Here is a 13,015-nt window from a genome sequence, read left to right on the forward strand (position 1 = left end):
GTAAGCCCCCTGCTCAGGCTAAATAGGCCTGCAGGCCTGAGCTTCTATACCCCTGGCATGGACTACACATTTCTATAACCTGTTGGGAGTGAAAGTATAACTGGGACCCCTTTCTTCTTGTCAGTACTTTTCGCACGTCACTTTGACGCATTCTAGCACATTCGTTGAAACATTACAACAGTTTATCATTCCACGTCCATTGTTATGCTATTTGCATGTGATGGTATCATATTGTCTTCTAATCTTACAAGGTGTCCATCATCCAAGATGCCAAGGTCTCATGTGATGTGTGACTAGGCATCAGCAAGAACTTCCAAGCAGCTTGCACAATATAGCAGGCTTGATTCTCCTCCTCCTCCTCCTCTTCCTCCTTCCTCTTCCTTTTCCTCTTCCTCTTCTTCCTCCTCCTCTTCTTCTTCTCATTTTGGACCATTGTGGTTTCTGAAGTTGATGGTACTGGAGGGATAGCAAAGTCCAGAGCAGCAGTGATACCCACTGACTCCTTCAGATTCCAAATCTTTTGTTGTTGTTGCTTGTTGCTTGTTGCTTTTTGTTGTTGTTGTTGTTGTTGTTGTTGTCGTCGTCGTCAGAAAGTGATGTAATCAAGGTGCTTAATGTGTGGGTGGCCCACAAATCTTCTTGGAGACGACTTGGCTTCTGAAATTCATGTGTAATACTTGAAACAGTATTACTCAGACTTTTGGATGAAAAGTCTGAAGGGTTTATGAGAGCACCCAGTCATTATTTTTTTTTTTTTAATGATAAGTTTTATGCCCTCATGGCTATGGAGCAAAGCTTGGAAATATGTGGGGAGTGTCTACAGGTTCAGAAATAATTAGAGCTTTTGCACAGCCTTCAAAATGGTGGGTGTGAAGTGCATTATAGAAAAATATAACAAATAAAAAAATGTCAGGAAAGAAGTATGTAGCAGATAGCTTGGCTTAGCAAGAGTTTTCTTACACTGTTCTGTAGTGCACTTGTTTTGTCCTGTATATTAACCATATCAGCTGTTTTTTTGGTCCCTTTTCAATTCCTTGTAACTGCCTATTTGCTTGCGTAGCTCAGCAGATTTTACTAGTGCTTCACAGTGATAAGAGACGCAATATTCCACAGTAGAGCAACAGAGAATCCACAGCAGACTTTGAAGATCCTACAGTTGTAGTTTAGACTGTCCTGAGAGTTATGCCATCTCACTTACCTCAGTTTTGTGGAGGCCAGCTCACACAGTAGGAAGGAAAGGGCACTTTGATCATGCTCAGATGCACTCTTCCATATTACCAAACCTGCTCTGAATGTGAAGGTTTTGTGCTGAAAGCAACTTCTGCAGGGCGGAGCACTGGCTGAAATGAAGCTTTGTTCTCCTGGCATTCACACTTGGGAGTGGTAGGGGAGAACATTTAACAAGTTAACTAGTTGGTTAGGTGACAGCTTGTGAAAAAGTGCAAAGCAAAATACAGTAGTGCTATCCTAATTTTATTTAAATATTATTTGAAAAGAAATAATAATGCAGGAGGCTGAGAGAGACTTGGCATATTCCAAGTACAAGCCATTAATCTGAAGCAGCATTGCTAGCATGGCTGGGTGCTAGATTCCCAGGGTTTTAATCCCTGTAGCCTGCAGCAGTCTATAAAATTTTACTTGGCTTTGCTATAGAAGCCAGACAGAAACAGCTATTGGCTCTCTGCATGGTTAAGCATACTCTTGATGAAAGGAATGATGTCAATGAGGTTCTTGAACATGTTCAGGCTCAGCTCACTATTGGTCTTTCCTGTCCCTCAGGTATAATCTCTATGCCCACACTCGGCTGGGCTACCTGTTCTACAAGCGTCAGGTGAAGAAAGCGCGGGAGCGTTACCCCCAGGGGCACTCTGTTCCTCAGCCTGTGGTGTTCAGCGGTGAGTGCCCAGTCTTTTTGCCAATGCATTTCCGATTAGCCTGTGTTGCTTTGCTGCTTCGAGGTGCATTGCTTGAGTATTCCTTTTGGTTAAATTTCCAAGCGATTAATGGTCAGAGGCAACATCTGCAGAGTGGTGTGTGCAGAGTGCAAAATCTTGACTCCATTATGGAATCCAGCTGCTTGAGATGCTTCCCCCATGAACCCCTCCTGAAAATCCCAGACATTTGAGACCCGAAATTAATTACACACCACACCAGAAATTGGCTTTCAGTTTCGAGTTTAGGTTTTCTTTTTTAACACGTGCAGAACTCTAAACACTGTTCCTTGTGCCTAAGCTCTTGCAAGGGGCATAAGCAAGTTTGATTTCTGAAGATGAACATGCAGCAGCAAGCTAGTGTCTGGGGTTTTATTTTATTTTTTATTTCACTTTCTTTTTCTCTCTTCCCGCCCCACTTCTGCTATTTCAGAGGGGGAAATGCCTCCTCAGTTGCTTAAATAAACTTGTTTGTTAACTGCCACCACTCCTGCTCCAGAGTACCCAAAATGCTTTGAACAGTTTTCCCGATAGGTTTGCTTAACTCTTGTTTTGTGCATTTATATTATGCAGAGGTTTGTTTATCAGCATAAGAAACTAGCAAGTGTTTGGGGCCATTTTTATTCTCTGCTTGTACGCCCAACCTTTTAAAAAGGAAAACCCCCAACAAACCGCCCTAACAGACTCTCCACAATCCTCCCACACAGTGGTCACCCACATGAAGTTCAAGCCTTGTTCTCACATGGTTACTTAGTCCTTTGTTTGGTCTGTACCATTCAGACGGCAGTGTGTGTGTGGGGGTGTGTGTTTCTAAATGCTCCTCCATTCAGAATAATTCCCTCCATGTAGGAAACTAGTGTGTCAAAGAAAAACCTGAGATGCTGATTTTCTGTGTGGAGGGAACACCTTTGTATGGAGGAGCATTCACTTCTATGAACCCCTTTCCAGCAGTCTGAAGTGGTATTATTTAGTGCTTCTTTGTCCTCTTAAAAGTATATTTTATTCATTTATTAAGTTTATATCCCACCCTCCTCCTAAAGGAGCTCAGGGCATGTAGATATATAAGCTGTCTGTCTGCTGCAGCACTGAAGGCACTTGATGTCATTTTGCTATAATATTGCAATTTTATCAATACTTTAGCATGTATTGTTGGTCTCTAAGGTGCTACTGGAAAGAATTTTTTATTTTATTTTGTTTTGACTATGGCAGACCAACACAGCTACCCACCTGTAATTAGCATCTATTGATTACAGATAATGTTGTCTGTATTGTGTGACATTAGATGATATTATGTGTCTTTAAAAAAATAAGGTGATTTTACAAGATAGTATTAAGAAAATAAATTTCGAACATAAAAATTGCAGCATTTGCTAAGGTCCGTTGTGTTGACTTTCCTGCTTTCCTTTGCTCTATGTCTGCCTCTGTCATCCTAGGAGTGAAGATTCTTCCCATCCCTGTCCTGTCCAATAACTACAGCTATCTTGTTATTGATACTGGCTCAAACTGTGCTGCAGCTGTAGACCCCTCTGACCCACTGGCGGTACAGGTGAGATAGACAAAATGTGACACCTATTGCCCCTCCTCCCTCCCTGCGGAGCAAGACTAGCATTATTCGATTCTTCAGATTTAAAGGGGGAGGGCTGTGCCTCAGTTGGCAGAGCATCTGTCTTGCACGCAGAGGGTCCTAGCAGATATCCCTATACCTGGGGTATCTGGACTTGGTCCAGGAAGGCATCTTATAAACATTGAAGGCATATGCATGTTTGGTCATCATCTGGTTCAGCCACTGCACTTGCAGAAAAGGCTTCAGTATCCCAAATACATGGGTGACTCTTTCTATGCATAGGAGCAACACTTCCAACAGAGCAGGTGGAGCAGCTACTCTGTAGATTTTTTGCTAATATGGCAGCGATTTTGCTTTCCGCAGGGAACTTTGTGTGTTGGGCTATAGGTGGATGGGAGGGGGTAGAAATCTAGAGAGTTCCTGGTGTCATCAGCAGGTTATATAATTCCTGGGATTCTTTGCAAGTTAAACGAAGAGCTAGCGCAGCATAGTGGCTAACTGGCTGTGCTGCAAATCAGGAAATATGGCATCATAGAATTGTAGAGTTGGAAGGGACTCAAAGGGTCACATCTGGTCCAACCCCCTTGCAATGCAGGAATCATTTGCTATGGGTAGCAAATCTCTCAGCACCCATTCCCAGTATGGGAATGTGGCAGAGAGGCCCATGGCCCACCTGGCTTCTCTCAGAAGAAGCAGGTAGGGAGGCATTGTGTGTGTTAATCCTCAAATGCCACTACCTCCCATTTCCCCTCCTTGCTCCCATACTGGGAGGTGCCTGGAGCTGTGGAGAATTAATATGAGATGAGAGGATTCCTCATAGTAAGCCCCTTGATCTGGCCAGGCAAGTCCTCCCTCTGTCCTTTCCACTCCCCTCTCTTTACAAGCTTAGAGCAGGACGGAATTGCACGCTAGGTAATGCATGTAATCCAGTTCCCACTGCTAGGCAAAAAAGGTAAGCAACTTCAAGGTTAAAATATAAAAGGAACAGGTTTTATTTAAATCAGAAGAAAGGGAGCAGAAGGAAAAAGGAAGCTGCGTTAATAGAAAGAAACAGCATTTACTAAATCAGTTGTAAACTAAGCCAGGTTTAGCCTTTTACAAAATGCTAGGGGCTGCTGCCCCTGTTCATGTTCGTCTCCAACCCACAGCCCCCCTGCCAACCCTCCCCCTTCAGATGCCACTCTCTCACAGCCCTTTCAACCCCATATCCCCTCATAGCTCACCCCAGACCCAAGATCCTGCCACCACTCACAGAGGGGAATAAAGATGGTATGGGGCGAGTTCTGGCCAAACTGGGGGAAGCAATGGGAAGCCTGTTAAGGCCTGCGTGGCCGCCCGCCCTGCTGCCTTCCTGCTCGCTCAGCTGGGCCTCCCGCTCATTCAGACCCCGAACTCCCCTCACGTGGTTGCGCACGCATGACCCATTCCCTGGCTGAGACCTCATCATCTTTTGTGGGTGGCTGGGGGAACTGCCAGGAGAGTGCCCCCCTCCCCTGCTGCAGGGGCAAGTGCTGTTAAAGCAGAGACTGAAAACTGATAATGCAGCTTGTGCTGTTGCCTTGACATGTGGAGCCCTGTTTACATTCAGTTGGGGCCAGCCGGCTCACCCAGAGACGCACATGTTTGACTTCCTTCAGTGGTATTAGTTGCTGCTTTCAGGCTCCCCCCCCCCCCCCAAGATAATTTTAAATCTCTGATTGACCCCTCCTCAAAGCCTGCTCCTCACTGCCTCTTGACTGAGGCTTTGGTTCCTGCCCCCCTGCCTTCCTGACCATCTGCAATTGGCTAAGTAGGAGCTGGCCACCACGGCCAAGGTCATTCCAAGTTTAGAGCGGCAGCCCCACATGATGCGCACGCCCCATCCCCTCCTGCTTGGGGCTTGCTTCGTGTTTTCCCTTCAAAGGCTCCCGTCCGGCTGGCTCTTCCTGTTATGCTTGAGAAGCGGCTGTGCTGCTTTGTTCAGATGCAGCCGGCGGAGACATGCCGGGTGGCCGGATGAGACAGCCAGGACAGTGACCTGGAGAGGAAAGGCTAGGGATCCAAATTCAGAACTGGAGGGCGAGGGGCCGCCAGAAGCAATTCCTCCCCTCCTTGACCCAATTCAGGGGCTTTGCCTAGGTGCTGTTCTGCCGTCTGAATTGCAGTTGAAATAACAGCTTGATGCTGAAGCAGAAGCAAAATATGCCCGTACCTGCAAGAAAATTCCACAAAGACAAACCGGAAGGGATCCTAGCCAAGGAGCAGCATTGCCTGTACACACTCTGGGAAGTGAGCGTAATGCACAAACATAGTGCTCTGTTGCTCCAGTTCCAGTAACCTCTTTATAAGCTGAACAGAGTGGATAGAAGACAGATGGCCTGGGAATATGTAACTGATGGGGGAAGGTGGCACTGCCCAGTAGCTGAAGGCTTGGTCTATTAAACCTTACATTGGCCCTTTAATGTATTGTACATTGCCCAGAGGAGGAGACATTGGGCGACTAACAAATTTAGACGATGCATGGGATCCTTTTGGGGGCGGATGGGCCTGTCAAGAATAGTGACAAGGTGGAAGTGCCCTTGCTGCCTTGAGGCCAAGAGACGGTCAATTATGCACCTGGGCATAATGGAGTAACCCCCAGTTTAAACGCAATTTAAACTGCAAATACTACTCAACTCTCATCAGTAAGCCCTGTCCATATCCCCCAATTCATATGTGGTAACAGGAGTCTGCATGATTAGAGGGTCAAGCTGAGAGCCATGATCAGTTTTGCATTCTCTCCTCCACCCCCACCCCCCGGATTAATGAAGGCTTGGAGGTTTCAATTTTTGTGATAAAACACATGTGCATGTACCACCAACCCACTTTCTTGCGTAGAAATGCAGGTAGGGATTTTGATCACAAAAACAGCTCAGCATCCCTTTTGCCCAGTGCCCCTGCCAAGAGATCAATTGCAGATCCCTCAGTGCAGCTTGGCCTGGATGCTTTCTTGTATGCTGGCATGAGACTTATTCTTAATCAGTTTGTGTTGTCACTTCATGTGTTGCTTCTCTCTCTCTCTCTCTCTCTCTCTCTCTGTGTGTGTGTGTGTGTGCGTGCGTGCCTTACACACACACAAACACAAAATACCTGTAAATGTTCAGGCCACGGGAAGACGTGTTGTTTTATTGTCTTCCACATATGTCCCAAAGTTATGTACAAAATGTAATAAAAACATTTACAAAACAGTCAAAAAACTAAGTGAAGATCAGTTTATTTATATTGTTTATTAACAATATAATAGGACAGTAATCCCCTTTCTGTCTTAGTCACAGCAGCCACTATGGAGAAATTATATTATTGCTTTATATTGAAGTATAACTTGTGGATGCGAGCTTGATTTTTAATGTAAATGATATTCCAAGTCTGTTTTGATGCCATGTGGATTCTGCATACAAGACTTTAATATCTGTACATTCATTAGTTCTGGAAGACAGCACTTTATGCATGTAATTGTTTTTTTTTTAAACATTCAACATAGGTTTTTTTTAAAAAGAATCAGTTTAGAAATCTCATTGTTGATATTTCTAAGCCTCTTTGCCCTTTACATTTGCTTGTGATGTTATATTCTGTGTTTGTTGCTTTCCAGCCTGCTCTCTCCTGCCTTGTTGAGTCACATATCTTAACGGAATGGCCTTCTGCTAGGCTTATCTAAGCCCTGAAATAGGGATCAGCTGCCTTGCCTTTCTCAGTCCCTCTGGCTGTGCTGTGTGACTCTGGTTCCTGCAGCGCCATAAACCCATCCCCTGCCTTTGCCATGCAGCACCTGTTTCTCTTATACAGAGCAGGCTAGCTTTCTTTCCTGCCTTTTCCTGGAATTCAGGACATGGGCCTCTCCTATAAACCTCTCTCTCTCTCTGCAGTCGGTCATCGAGGAAGAGGGGGTGACGCTGGAGGCCATCCTGTGCACTCACAAGCATTGGTAAGGGGGCTCCCTCATTCCCTTTCCCTCGATGGGCCCCAGAAGGCCTCAAAATACAGATGTGCTGAGCAAATGCTCTGCAGCCATCTTTGGGTGCCATCCATGCAGACGTTTGCGGAGGGGGGGCAGGGAAAGAATATAATATTTGGGACTCTTCATCCTCTGTGACCCAGCTGGAAGGGAATTGCCCCCATCATGCCTTGTTTGGGAACACATCTCTGGCCCTGGGCGCTGAAATCTGGTAGGTGGCTTCATAACAAGCGTGTTTTCTCTCACAGGGACCACAGTGGAGGCAATGCAGCGCTGAGGCGGCGGCACAGCTCTTGCCGAGTCTATGGCAGCAGCTATGACGACATCCCAGAACTGACAGAGTAAGTGACCTTTTTATTTCTCCTCCCCTGTGGATAAGTGTGGGATAAAATGTCCCCCTGCTGAGCCTGGAATGTAAAGGCAAATCCTCACATTAGCTGGGGATCTGTCGGGAGGCTGTAAAGAATAATCCGAGGCTTTCTAATATCTGCTAAAATGGTTCCTGGGGAGCAGCAGGCATCTGCAGCATTTGCTAGTGTCCCTGACTCCTCCTCCTCCTCCTCCTCAGCAGGGATGGGCAATCTGTGGCCCCTCAGCCCAATTTCATGAAGACTGGAAGGTCCCAGATAGAGAGTGAAGGGGAGTGGAAATATGGGGTGGGGTCACTAAATGGATCGAGCAATGGAAGCTGATCAGAAGGTCGGCGGTTCAAATCCCCGCAACAGGGTGAGCTCCTGTTGCTTGGTCCCTGCTCCTGCCAACCTAGCAGTTCAAAAGCACGTCAAAGTGCAAGTAGATGAATAGGTACCACTCCAGCGGGAAGGTAAACGGCATTTCTGTGTGCTGCTCTGGCTTCGCCAGAAGCGGCTTAGTCATGCTGGCCACATGACCCGGAAGCTGTACTCGGGCAGTAAAGCAAGATGAGTGCCACAACCCCAGAGTCATCCGCAAGTGGACCTAACGGTCAGGGGTCCCTCTACCCCTTACCTCTATTAACAGCCCATTGGGCAGAGGAGAGAAAAAAGACAGAGAGAAAGAGAGGGAAAGGGGGTGTGGCACCTGACAGATTATCCTCAAGGGAATGTGGCTCTTGACAGGGCAAACATCCCCCCATGACATTTTCCATAGGAAGCACAGTGGTACCCCGCTAGACGAATGCTTCGCTAGACGAAAAACTCGCTAGACGAAAGCATTCGTCTAGCGGGAGGCTGCCCCGCTAGACGAAAAAGTCTATGGGGCTGCCTCGCAAGACGAAAAAATTTCGTCTTTTTTTTTTTTTTTTTTTTTTGCGGAGCGCGGCTCCCATTGCCGCTCCGCAAGACGAAAACCCCGCTAGACGAAAATTTTCGCGGGACGAATTATTTTCGTCTAGCGGGGCACCACTGCATTTGGCCAGTCAAGAACTGGGGTCCCAATCTCCTCTGTGCAGAGGCATACCTAGGCTCTTTTGCACCATTGGTAAGGAGCTATATCGCCGCCCCCCTCCAACGCTTGCGGCCCAGCTGCCCAGAGCAGTGGAGGAGCATGCAGACAGATGGGCAGCCTCCTAGCCACGGAGGTGTGATTTCTGTGCCCTTGGTGGGGGCCAACATCTAGGTTGGCCTATGGGCCATGCTAAGGTCTTCCAGGCTGGCAATATGGTTTTCCTTCCTTCCTCGTGACCACAAACCCAACCGTTGCATTCCAGTCCCCTCTCAGATAAAGAGACCGTTGTGATAGGACGTCTGAACTTCAAGGCCCTCTTCACGCCGGGACACACTGTGGGGCATATGGTGTACGTGCTAGATGGCAAACCTTTTGAAGGGCCAGCCTCTCTCTTCTCTGGAGACCTCCTTTTCCTCTCTGGCTGTGGTAAGTCAGTGGGGAAGGGGGATATAGGACAGCTGTTGCTTCCTGGGAGGTTGTGCTTCTCAACATATGGAAGCCTCTGCTAGGCACTAGAGGGCAGCAGCTGCACTTGTGCTCCCAGTGCTTAATTTGTGTGGAGGCATCTAGAACAAGCTCCCAAGATAGTTAGTGGGAAGAGGAGAGAAGGGATCCTTGTCTCTGGGAGGTGTACAATGTCTGTGAGAGAGGAGACACTTAAGGGGAGAAAAGGTGTCTGAGGAAGGGTTGTAGCTCAGCAGTAGAACATCTGCTTTGCATGCAAATGTCCCAAGTTCAATCCCTGTCTGAAATCGTGGAAAGCCGCCATCAGTCAGTGGAGACAATGTTGAGCTAGACAGATCAGTGGTCTGATTTGGTATAGAGCAACTCTCCCTATGTTTCCGTCCGGCTGTGAGGAAGAACTTTATTTTTGTGCTTCTTCCCTGTAGAAATTAACTCCTTGTTCCTTAACCGTCCAGGTCGGATATTTGAAGGGACGCCAGAAACAATGCTGGCATCACTGGACATGGCAGCTGACCTTGCTGAAGACACACTGCTTTGGCCAGGTAGGAGCTGGAATAGCTGCACGGGCAGAAACGATGCCCATCTTCTTCTACGCAGGACCTAAAGTAGGGCAATGGCTGGTTGGGAATTGGAGGAGGTGAAGGCACTAGAGGGTCACTGGGAGTGAAACTCAGCAGGATGAAGTCCTGCATCAGTGCAGCCCCTGTTGACTGCTTGCTCCTTTTTTTAAAAAAAAAATAGGGCACGAGTACGCTTCAGAGTGCTTAATGTTTGCACGCCTTCTGGAGCTGGAGAATCCCGTCCTGGAGCAGAAGCTACAGTGGGTGAATCAACAGCGGGTTGAGAAGAGAAGCACGGTGAGAGGGGTGGCTGCATGCATGCATGAGCTGGTTCTTTCAGATCAGCTGTGGTCCCTGTAAAATCAAGAGAGAATTGGAGAAAAGTGGCCAGGTTGGGGGGGGGGGCGGAATTGATGGATCTTGGAGTGTTCTTATGGACAAGAGACTCAACCAGCTGGCGCTGTGTGTGTGTGTGTGTGTGTGTGTGTGTGTTTTCCTTTGTTTCCCTCCATTCCCCTTCAGTTCCTGTGCATCGGGCACATGCCCACTTCTCCAAGGCCTCCTTTGTCCAGCCGCCTCCAACCACTGCAGGTGCCATGGCATTCCTCCAAGAGCAGCTTCCTGCCTCTCTTGCGCAGCTGGGAAACACCTGTCCAGGGAGTTTCCTGCCTCTGTCTTCTAAACTGCAGGCATCTGGTTTCTGATTTTGGTTCCTCCCTTCTGGACGTCTGGAGTGGGGTGGTTGTCTGGTGCAGAACCGGCCTGGGGAATGTGGCAGGTGGTATTTTCTCAGCTGCGATCTGCTTGTCTGGGGGGCTGTGGGTCTCTTGGCGAATTCTTGCATGCTGTGGTCTCGCTGCCTCAGTTGCTTGCCATTCACTTTGCCTTCCTTTCTGTGAGGTATCAACAGGTTGCTTTCAAGGTATCACCAATGCATTAGACCTGGGGTGGGGGAATTAACCACACGCAAGCAAGTGTGCGAGTACTCAGGCAAGCATGTGTGTGGAAACTCCATCACAGTTTTGCAGGGCCCCACTGTCCCCTGCCCCCCCCCAGCTCAGTCTCTCTTTCATTGTGATGTTCCTGTGCCTCTAATTGCTGCCCATTTTAATCATCGTTGCTTACCTAACTTTTAAATTCCTTCTGGGTTCATTTCTGTTGCAGAGCTTGGCCTAGTTTCACCAGTCCTTGTATGGTATCTCTCTCTCTCTGCAGTTACCAATGGGGCTGTCGGCAAAATCCATTGAAAAAATGGAAAAACATGCCGCGCAAGCCATTCTACTTCTGAGGCGCGTTAGAAAACGGAAGCAATTACTTCCGGGTTTTCGGCGTCCAGTTCCGAATCGTTTGCCAATGGAGACGTTCGAGAACCAAGGCTCCACTGTAGTAGTTTGAGTTGGGATCTATGCAAAACATCACCAAGGCCAAAGCTGGCATGGCCCGACGGGGAGCTTGATGTTGTCTGTAATGCTTCCGCAACCTGCAAAAGGCCACCCAAGGGCCAAGATCGAAAGCGTTTGAGGTCAAATTCGAAAGAGCAAAAGGGGCCAGGTATAAAGTTGAGGTGGTCCAATTTGCCCGACATGCCAAAGTCCTGGCCTCCCCTCCCCTCCATTCAAAGGAAAGTGGCAAATGTGAAATCAGTTAGGAGGAGAGTTACTGCTTTGTGAAGCCCATTGCCCATGCTCACAGTGTGTGCCTGTTTCGTTCTCTCCCCTAAAGTGCCCTTCTACCATCGGCGAGGAGAAGCAGTACAATCCCTTCCTGCGGACGCACTGCCCGGAGGTGCAAGAAGCCGTGGGGATGAAGCGCCAAAGGGACGAGGACTGGGACACCTTCCGAGCCCGGGTGCTGAAGGAGGTGCGCCTGCGGAAGGATGTCTTCAAAGCAAACTAGCAACCTCGGGTGGCGTCAGGTTGGAGCCACAGGCAGGGCGCACCCACAGGCAGGGGCCAGGCAGGGCCTCTCTGCAAGGAGGAGCCTGATCACATAGCGGGCTCTACTATGCTCATGAGGAGGGATCTACTTGGATGCTGATCTCTCATGCAGTGCGAAGTGGAATGGCAAAAAAAATAATGGAGGGGTTCAGGCTCGTTTCTTGAGCTCCCCGTCCCCCAGAAAGTTTTGTTGGTGCTGCTACTTATCCATGAGGCATGGCGAGTGGGACTTGCAGCCTTTCAGCTGCAAAGGTGATTTGGTAGTGGATTCAGGTGTGCTTGGGTGGCTCCATATCCCCTGCTGTTTTCAAAACACCTGTTGTGGGGGGTGGGGGGAGGGAGGGAGAAGCGATGGAGAAGCAGAAGGCAGCGCCTGGGATGATGAGATGCTGAAACGTGCATCTTTATTTTCAGAATGTGTGTATTTATTTTTGAGTGCGCCAGCCTATTTCTAGCTGGGGGGGGGGTCTATTAGGTCATCTTATAAGCACAATCCTGTCACTTTGTCCCCTCATCTGGAGAGGCAGGTGTACACATGTGAAACGGTCTTCCATCTCTTATCTAGCACACCAGGAGGAACTTTTGCCTCCCCAATATTCCTGCTCCCCGAAACCAAAATCTTGGGCAGCTGAGCACTTTTTTAAAACCATCTACGTCCAAGGAGAGAAGGTGTCCTGCCATTTGGCACCTTCAACTTGTTCCTTCTCTTCTGACTCCTGTTAATATAAAAATGTTTTAAACTTTCTCTGCAGTTGAGCCAGGTGGGTATATAGTCCTTGCAGCTGGGCCAAGCTTGGATTTGTGCTCCATGTGCTTGCAAGGCAGGTTTCCAGGCTTGTGGTGCACCTAGTGTTTCTCCAAGCTGCCTCTCAAAGCACAAGCTGCTACCAGGAATGCATAGAGTTCGGTCCAACAGTGGCTGTGCTTCCCATGGGAGCAGGAGAACGAAGCCAGGGAGGCATGCCACCACCTCCTACCTCTGAGAATGTGTTGCCAGTTCCCCATGGCATACGTGGCTTTCTTCCACTGGCACCACATGCAAGATGATCTCAAGGGAGATTGTACATTAATGACTCTGAGGGTGTTTTTAACTGAAGCTCAGCACTGTGGCCATATGGTTGGTATTTATCTGTATATAGTTGAGTTTGGCTCCTGCTAGCTGA

The 13,015-nt window shown here is 48.1% G+C and overlaps 1 protein-coding gene across 5 annotated transcripts in view; it reads left to right on the forward strand.

The window, feature by feature from the left end:
* The window catches only part of LOC117053391 (probable hydrolase PNKD), a 32,327-nt gene extending 20,144 nt beyond the window's left edge, over positions 1-12,183 (forward strand). For 3 of the 5 annotated variants that reach the window (XM_033161092.1, XM_033161083.1, XM_033161119.1), the window contains exons 2-9: positions 1,780-1,895; positions 3,365-3,477; positions 7,377-7,435; positions 7,714-7,806; positions 9,153-9,316; positions 9,811-9,897; positions 10,097-10,212; positions 11,638-12,182. In XM_033161092.1, coding sequence (XP_033016983.1) covers positions 1,780-1,895; positions 3,365-3,477; positions 7,377-7,435; positions 7,714-7,806; positions 9,153-9,316; positions 9,811-9,897; positions 10,097-10,212; positions 11,638-11,811 — 922 coding nt within the window. In that variant the 3' untranslated portion in view covers positions 11,812-12,182. Of the gene's footprint in view, positions 1-1,779; positions 1,896-3,364; positions 3,478-7,376; positions 7,436-7,713; positions 7,807-9,152; positions 9,317-9,810; positions 9,898-10,096; positions 10,213-11,637 lie in introns of all 5 variants that reach the window. The other 2 variants (XM_033161109.1, XM_033161100.1) reach the window with 2 other exon arrangements.
* The last annotated feature ends 832 nt before the right edge of the window (positions 12,184-13,015 follow it).

Source organism: Lacerta agilis, chromosome 1 (genome assembly GCF_009819535.1).
Source record: "Lacerta agilis isolate rLacAgi1 chromosome 1, rLacAgi1.pri, whole genome shotgun sequence".
Classification (NCBI taxonomy): domain Eukaryota; kingdom Metazoa; phylum Chordata; class Lepidosauria; order Squamata; family Lacertidae; genus Lacerta; species Lacerta agilis.